At 38.2% G+C, this 8,974-nt stretch overlaps 1 protein-coding gene across 1 annotated transcript; it reads right to left on the reverse strand.

Annotated features, from left to right (window-relative positions):
- Nucleotides 1-790: 790 nt before the first annotated feature.
- Nucleotides 791-7,842, reverse strand: LOC126613973 (phragmoplastin DRP1E-like). Its single transcript, XM_050281597.1, has 15 exons — nucleotides 7,520-7,842; nucleotides 7,171-7,234; nucleotides 6,944-7,051; nucleotides 6,296-6,397; nucleotides 4,819-4,869; nucleotides 4,669-4,730; nucleotides 4,087-4,177; nucleotides 3,921-3,985; nucleotides 3,433-3,627; nucleotides 3,221-3,340; nucleotides 3,063-3,133; nucleotides 2,258-2,483; nucleotides 2,086-2,136; nucleotides 1,566-2,000; nucleotides 791-1,124 (listed from the first exon to the last, which is right to left on the reverse strand). The coding sequence occupies exons 1-15, from the start codon at nucleotides 7,646-7,648 to the stop codon at nucleotides 996-998; spliced, it is 1,899 nt and encodes a 632-aa protein (XP_050137554.1). The 5' UTR covers nucleotides 7,649-7,842; the 3' UTR covers nucleotides 791-995.
- Nucleotides 7,843-8,974: the final 1,132 nt, after the last annotated feature.

Raw genomic sequence — 8,974 nt, forward strand, 5'->3', positions numbered from 1 at the left:
CCATTTGTTTGGTGAAGTAAGAGGATGTTGTAGGTGGGATGAGTGTTTGTTGTAGGTGAAGTGAATGAAAGTTATAATTTTAATACAATTGTCAATATTTATTTCACCGAAATTTCAATGTCTACAAACACCTTATATACTTGTTCCCCATGTTTTCATTATGTTCTAATACTTAATAATCTATAAGTCATTCTATTTTGCAATTTATGTATCTCAATGCAATTATGTAATTTGTAGTATAGGCAAACTTATTTATACAATATATAATAAATTTACTTAAATCCGCTAAAACCCCCTAGTTGCCAAGGTGGTAGATCCTAACCCACTGCCCAACTAATACCTAGTGTATTTTAAAACCTTGAGTATAAGTGGTGTACCAAGCAATGATCCTTCTAGCTAAGCTTGGGTGTGCTCGATCCTCGTGCCTTGTCGAGTCCCAAGCAAGGTGTGAACGCTTGGTGGTCATCCAAAACAAGCAAGGTGTGGCCTGCGTTGGTTACGGTTGCCTCGTGGACCCCCTAGGGCTTCACACACTAGGGTCGTACTACGAGAAAAACACCATGAATAATGCTAGGAACACTAACTTTGTGCACCAAATTTGAGTCACAAGTGATGCGGCAAACGACAAACCCTGTTGTGGCTCCAAGTTCACTTGAATTAAGAAGGACAAAACAGGATCGTTACCTTGCAAGGGAGGAATGTGATCACAATCCAATCATTGACATATTGGTCCAAAAACTGATTAAAATTAGGGGATGAAAAAAAAGATTTGCGAGACAAAAACAAGTAATGCGTGATCAATCTGATATACTATACATATATAGTAAAAAATACTAGAATTTCCCAAACCATGAGAATTTGGGTCAACACCTACAAGAATAACAATCGAAAAACAGAAGAAAAAAAGAGAGGACAACATCTCTGTTGTCCAACAATTCAACAAATTCGATCGTGTTAGCAGCAGTAACTATAACGTCTCGGAATAATAATCCATCTCAGCGGACCCATGCTACAGAATCAATCTCATCCCTAGCTGATTTGTACAATTCAAGCCTTTTAGCACACTCTTGCCTCCTCTCCATCAAGGCCGGATCTTCGTCAAGCAGCTGGGAAAGCTGCTTAGCCTGAAGCACAAACCAAAGCAACAGTAATTAAAAAACAGAAGCGGTAGTAGTTATTCGTGTCCCAAACAAAAATCATTCTTAGTTTTGGTGGTTATTTTGTATTTCACATTATCATGAACCACTGAACTAGAGATGTTCGGACTTCAGAGCATAAGCTTTCACCACCAAAATTAACACCGCATTTGGAAACTGAAAGGGCATAATCACATAAAATAGTAACCAAAACAAAGCAACAGCTCCAAGCAATGCACTGATGACAATCAAAGACCCATTACGACACTTCAAACTTTAAAACTTTTCTATTTTCAGAAAGTTTTAAATATGTTTTAATCATGATTTTGAGGAGTATTATCCTATTTAACAACTCTGATAAGTCAATGAGCATCAAAAAGTGTTCCTGTGCATTTTAGAGAGAGAGAGAGAGAGAGAGAGAGAGAGTACCTCTCTCTTCCCTATTTGTATGTAGAAGTGATTCAGCAACGACATTTTAGCCTCTCTGACTTGACAATGAACAACAGCCTTGGGGATTGTGTTCCTCAGTGTCTCAGACACCATTCTCACATAAGAGGATACGTTCGATCCTATCCTCTGAAAGTGGCCCTCTGAGTAGCGGTCCACAGCAGAGGCAGGTGTTGTACCAGGCTTTCCTGCTGGTGTTGTACCAGGCTTTCCTGCTGGTGTTGTACCAGGCTTTCCTGGGTTTCCTGTGTTCTCTATTTCCTGGGGAAGTCTCCGAAAGAAATCCACAGTCAAATATGCAGATTCCATGTCCACTAATCGAAGAGTTGTCTTCTTACTTTCATCACGGAACCTATCCAAGGCTTCATTACATGCAGCCGCTATTTCAGCTTGCAGACTAGGAAAGCGCTTCAATTCCTGAGTTACGAACATCAATATCAATCCCGTTTCTCACTAAAAGAACACTAGTTAAAATTTATAACTAACAATAAACTCCATTCACCTGAGTTTCTGCTAATGACTTCCTCACAAGTTCTTTTAAGACAAAGTGAACCTACAGTGGATTTTCAGCCAGTAAGTGATAAAAGACTGATCAAAAGTTCTGTACGACTAGACGAACTTTAAGAACACTCACAACCTGAATAGTAGAGAGTAAAGAAAAAAGGATAACTTACAGCATCCACGGAAGCTTCAGCTGGCCCTCTAAAATACCTCAGTGACCCTTCAATTAGGCGGCGGTAACCTTGCTCCGGAGCAATCAAGTGTGGCTGATAACCATCAGCCTCTGAAACCACTTTCCTTACATTCTGCATAGAAAGATGTCGATCAAATGGAAGCTTCTTCAATGCAGCAGGCAGTTGGTTATCAAAGACACCATAAATCCGATCACCTCCGGCCCGTCTAATATGACAAAATGAAGAACAAAGATATCAACAAACCATAGTAATTATTTTGGTCAAAAGAAATCAACAAATCTGATGATACTACATACAACTTTAACATCATAAATCCCTATGAAGCAGAGTATTACACAGATGAAACTATTGGCAACCAAGTACCAGCACATGTAACCACCAGGGTTATCCAGATCCAGAAGAGAAAGGATGGGTTAAAACCTACTAAAACCAATCCAAAGCCAAAACCTAAGTTACCTAATTATTAACTACTTATAAATTTCAAACCATGATAGTCCAAGGTTCTTTCGTATTAAATACTGGAACCAGCCAAACAATTTAATGCTAACTAAGCATAATACATTATATTTAGATCACCTGCATGGGCTGTCCAGCATACTGTATTGAATACAGAATACCCACATGGAGTTTACAATCATACTCATCAATCATATCTCAAGCAAGGTCAGCTTATGCCAATTTTGCTAAGGATTTGAGAACTAAAGGGAAAACAATACATAAATAATCCCCACTACCTTAAAAAGGTAAACATTGGAGGGACAAAGCTTAAACAAGTAGATCTTACCCTCCATCTAGATGCTCCTTGAAAATCCTGTCAAATGCACGGCAGAGTTCCAGTATAGTGTACAATTGGGCCTAAAATACAAACTCTTGGTCACAAACTCATGATTGCTCAAAGATCATTTCATTTATGGTCAAGTGTCACAGATAAAGACGGCTTACCCCAGCATCAACGGCAACAGGCCTACCGAGATGGTCCATCTCAGATTCAAGTTCATCAATGCTTTTGTTAATCATAGACAAGATGGTTGGTATTCGAGCCCTAATCACAGCCTCCAAATGCTACAAACAATATCAACCCATCAAAATGATACCCAATTATATTCAATTGCAACAATAATATTCATACTCAAATACATTCAACTGAGTCAAACCTTTGAGAGAAGTTTTGCAAGATACTCAGAACCCATTCTATTAGCTAAGTGCCCATAGTCAGGACTGGTTTCAAAGTATTCGCGCTCCTTACGCCTCGCAAGAACCATGTCTGTATTTTTATTAATATCTGCTTGTGAACGGTTCACAACTCCAACCCAAGGATGTTGCAGGCGATAAGATCTTCCTTCAATAACCTATGTGGACAGACATAAGAAATGTAAACTATATTTGAACATATTTCTTTGTTTCAGGCACAGAGCATGTAAAGAAAACCACAGTAGAGCTTGAAGGATCACTTCCATTAAATACGAACACATAACTATAGCATGACTGAAAACTTCTACAGTTTAAATGTAAATGCAACTTGCTAAAAGCCTGGTCTCAACTATTGGAAAGTATTAATGTAATTTACTTGTTAGAAAGTCATTCATATAACAGTTAGCTGTGTAGGAAGGAAGAAAGAAAGAAAGAAAGGAAGAGATCATACATCCAATGCGTTAGTTCCCTTGTCCATCAAATCAAGCTTTGTCAACACCCCAAATGTCCGTTCACCTGCGTAAAGAAAATGATATAAGAGAAGACAAAATAGAGCAATAAGACAACTGCGCAAGTCAAAAGGCAGAAATGGTTACGCTAGAATAAATAGAGCATACCTGTTGGATCCACTTCCCTAGAAAGTTTGATAGCATCTGATGTGGCTATATCTTGGTTGGCAGGAGATATTGCTAGTATAATGCTATTAGGCTACAATAAGCACAAACACATCAATTAGAATTTAGAACACTATTGACGTTCATAGGAAAAAAGAAATGATTATTGACTTTTAATGGATGTAGAGAAATCACATAAAAACTTCAGGAGTAGGACCTATGTTGCGGGAATGCAAGAGGTCAGTCAACGACCAACCTCTGACATTCCTGCAAAACCGGATCTCACTCCTGAGGGCACAAGAAGTAAAAATAACACCACATGTTTAAATAAAGCAGTGACAGAATGATTTTATAAAACTGAAACACTAAAAGTACAGCTTTTGACAAGGCTATTTGGAATTGAAAAAGGCCAGGAATCTTCAACTACTTGCTCTACCAAATCTAATTCCACTCACAGACTGAAGTTATACAGTGAACAAAAATATCAACCACACCATACTACATCAATATTTCCGTGCATAATGACAAGTCAGTGACTTCAAAGCTCCCGTGAAAATTATATGTGATTTCGTAATGATTCATTACCTTCTCAACATAAGATCGAACCATGTTTTCAATATCTTCAACAATACTTTGAGGCTGGCCCTCTGAAAAGAACAACCGTCATTGTTAGCATCTGATAAATAAATTTGCATCATGCAAATCACATCAATTATCATTGGAAATATAACATACCGACAGCAACTTTCGTCAAACCGGGTAAGTCAATTAGGGTTAAGTTGACAACTGCCAAACGAAGGAGATCAAGAATTAGTGTATGGAAACGAACACAAAAATTAATAATGTAAATAAAACTCCAACATTCATCTCTGTGGAAAAGTGAAATATAAAAGCAAGAGAAGGAAAAATAGATTAAAAGCAATAATACCTAAAAGTATCAAAAGGGGTCTCAAAACTATGCCGCTTAATTTGCAAATATCAAGTATCGAGCTTACAACTATATTTTCCTCTAACATAGAAACATATTTCTCTTGGGCCGCATTTGTTATGGAGGTGTACTTACACGGAAACTGCATTGGTTTCCATTCCATCAAAATATAAAAGAAAGGCGTCTATGGAATTGCCTGCAGTCAATTCTGCCACACAACCTGAATTGCAATACTGACAGGGACGCCCGAATTTCTCTTCCGTTCACTTACGTAATGAAAAATTACTTCGTATGCCCCTCGGCCATTCGTGTACACCAATTAAAGTGAAAATAATATTTAAAAACTATGGAACAAAAGCTTGCTGGTGCTGCTCCTCCATTGAATCCCTCACTAAATCCTTATCTCTCCGGTGCATAATTAAAAGCTGCCTACGTTGGTACTTCATCAGTTAATCGTCATTGAATTTCATCAACCCACTAGTACATTTGACCCATCTCATCTCCAATCTAGAAATTTTGCTTGATTTCACAAAATTTTCCTTGTCTCCTTTGCTTTGGCTATGATATCTCTTCCCTGTCCATCCTTCCCTAGCGATTATTATTGGCTATGGCTTGTTCTAGAGCTAGCTTTATATTCTAGTAGTATTTATTTATTTTTAGGTCGGTTTACCAATATATAGATCTGAGATGAGAAAGCCACTCTCCTTTCTCATCTGCTTATCAATGATTTTTTTTTCTTCCCTTTATCAACGTTCATCAATGGTTCTTTTAGATATTACGTCTTTTTTTGTATGTTATATATTTTTGTGAACAGAGGGAGAAAAAAGTGTGTTCGTATGATATTTTCAATGCTTAGAACAAAAAGAGCATTAAAGGAAATGTGTTGAATCTTATTTCATTCCTAGCCTTCGATCCTACAATTGTTTCAAACACTCACTGGAAATACCAATTCAATTCCTTTAAGAGATGGAATGGAAAAGAAATACAATTCCTTCCCATCGTAGATTCATGTAATACAAATGTGGCCTAAAGAGTCGGGATAGCAGAAGTGGATATGTGAAATAAACATCCGAGCAAATTACAGTTATAACTACAACTAAGCAGAATAACAAAGATGATAAATTGTAACACATTAACCCGCAAAAGGCACCCACACAAAAGAGTAACATTAAATTGTGCAAGCTTTAAAATTTACGGCTCGTTATTGGACAACAAATTTCCAATGGGCGAATCCAAACTTTAGATAATAAATAAACAAACAAAAGATCGGTATTTGCAACATACCATTCGGGGAGTAGATGCTGAGATGGATAGGAACAGGAGATATCTGCTTTGACTTTCCTGTTACTCTATCAGTTTCGTCCTGAATTTCCTTTCGAACCAAGGCTGCAAAGAGACAACAGCATAAAAGTTTTGGGTGTCAGTTCCTTTCAGCAAACAATAGACAATTTCATAAGCAAAATCTAATATCTCTAAGTAAAAGTAGCAACTGTTAAGTCAAGATGCTAAGGTGTTTATTAAGAGCAAGTGCACAAGTTAATATTAATCCTAAAAACAAGACAAATCCAAAAACAAGTTTATTAGAAGCCCAGCTGAAATATACAACAACAACAACAAAGCCTTATCGCATGGCAATCACATTGCCAGGTTGCTTCTACCTAAACTCAAATAAATGTATCACTGGAGGTGTTCAAGAAATTTCAGTAAGTGGTCCAACTCCATACAGTATACTTACTGACTCGGCATCAAATTTCCAGCTCTACTACAAATAAGGTGATCAACTGAAAAACTATGCAGTTGTACATAATCTATTGTTTACGAGCTAAAACTTATCAGCTTTTCATTGTTATTAAGTGACATATCTAGTATACCTACCTACCTTCAAATCTAAACAAATGTGAAGCAAACATAAAAGGGAGATAATTCACATACCAAAATCAGTGAACCTTCTCTTGGACAGGTGAAGGAACTCAGCGTACTCCTGGGTTCCTTCATCTGTCTTGTGGAGCTGCAACACCAAAGGTCGCCTCGTCACAATCCCTGAAATCGTAACAAAATCAACAACGCCATGGTAACCAAAAACAACACCGGCATGGTAATCGAATGCCAAGTAAGCTAAAATTAAACATTTCCAAATACATTAAAAGGTTATAACTAACCAGATCCTCTGGGAAGAAAGTCACGTCCAACAATGCTCTCCAAAACCGAAGACTTCCCGGAACTCTGTTCTCACAAATACCCAAATGTTCAAAAAACAAAAGGGGAAAAAGAATCAGCTCCAAAAAATATACACACATGTTCAAAATAAAAATCCAATTAAAAGTCCAGCTTTACTTTTGCTTCTTAACCAAAAATTTGCTCTTTATCTAGTGCAAGTAACTTTCCATTAATCTCTACCTAAAAAGTTGCACACTTTTCTCAAAATTTCTCCCTAAAAACCCCTTTAAACGACAGAGTTAGACGAAAACGAGAAATAATCAGTTAAAGGCGATTATGGGAGAGGCAGACCTGGCCGCCGACGACGGCGACAGAGGGCAGAGCTTCCCACAAGGAAAAAGCACTATCGCCGCCTCCGTAGTCACCGAGCACAGTACACGCCCTCTGGATACGATTCACCAGCCCTATCAAGCTCTCCATCGTCGTCAATCTCAGCTCTCTCTCTCTTGATTTGAAACTCTGAATTCGCTTACTCCTTAAGAAATGGGAAAATCAGCGGAGCAGCAGAACTTGACTTCTCTTCCTCTTTGAATGCTTCTCGAAAGGTGAAATGTGACACAGTTTTTCTCCCTCGTTTCTGTTTTATTTTCTCTCTCTGTTTTTTAGGACAACCGCCAAAGTCGACGAGGTTGAATTATATGTATTTTCGGGGTTGAATCCAATGAGCACCGTTTGGAAAACTGGCGGGCCCCGCTGAGGAGATGGGCCTTCGCTAAAAAGCAACGCGTTTCAAATTTTGAAATTTGAATAGTCTTTCATTCTGGAAGAATAGGACATTCATGTTCAAGTTATGGTAGAGAGACTTAATTTATACACAAAATTTTATGAATTTTTGTGTATTTTTTGGGTACGTTTGTTGGGCCGGGCTATTTCGGACTGGATTAACTTTAGGAACTAAGCTGGACTGGTTTGGACTAGACTAATCATGACTAACTTAGTGAAGCGTTTGGTGCAGTACCGGACTAAATTATTTTTAAAATTTAGATATTTTTCTTTTGTTCATTTTAATTCTTTCTCCCCTATCTCTACCGTTCCTTTCTCTTCCCACTAGACAAAACTTCTCAATTTTTCTCTAGTTCTCAGATGAAGAAAATCACAGCTGACGAAGAAAATCAAGGGGACGAATAGTCCAAAGAAAGTAAGAATCGCACGAGGGAATCGAGATACAGTGGCTCGATTCTTGTGGGTGCCGATATTGGACAGCGACGGGACTGGGTATTCGACAGAGGCATGATTTATTCCCACACTAGATGATCTTAACTCTCTCTCTGATCTGCCTTTACGATTTTGGTCAAATCCCAAAAAAAAAAACACCAATCAAGTTCATGAAAATAGAAAATTAATAATAAAAAATTTAAAAAAAATAGTGAAAAACTGAAAATTCTGAGATTGGAAGGAGCAAAAATGGATCCAGTCCGTGTGGGACAAGACGATGAGGAGGTAGGCTCCACTCATCTCTCTACTCTCTTCCGTTCGAATTTTTATTGACTTTTTTTGCTTTGATTACACTTGTTCTTGCAAATTAGCTGCTTTAATTCACTTGTTCTTCCATGGGTGGGAATTGGAGTTGCAGATGACAAGGGGTGGGTGGAGGAAGACGAGTCGTCATCAGAGATGGCGCAATCATGCAAGACGAGCACGAAGACGCGGCGTGAGAGGGAAGATGGTCTTATAGCTAGTCCCAGGGTATTTGGGGGGCCTTGCTAGGACCGGCTAAGCAAGGTTTTAGTCGGAGAGAGTGAACTT

Source organism: Malus sylvestris, chromosome 2 (assembly GCF_916048215.2).
Source record: "Malus sylvestris chromosome 2, drMalSylv7.2, whole genome shotgun sequence".
Classification (NCBI taxonomy): Eukaryota; Viridiplantae; Streptophyta; class Magnoliopsida; order Rosales; family Rosaceae; genus Malus; species Malus sylvestris.

Bases quoted from the DNA above. Each gene is read 5' to 3' on its own strand.
- LOC126613973 (XM_050281597.1), bottom strand. From the start codon at position 7,648: ATGGAGAGCTTGATAGGGCTGGTGAATCGTATCCAGAGGGCGTGTACT. The intron at 3,341-3,432 runs GTTTGACTCAGT...TATTGTTTGTAG, and splicing joins TTGCAAAACTTCTCTCAAAG to CATTTGGAGGCTGTGATTAG. The intron at 1,125-1,565 runs GTACTCTCTCTC...TTTGTGCTTCAG, and splicing joins TACAAATAGGGAAGAGAGAG to GCTAAGCAGCTTTCCCAGCT.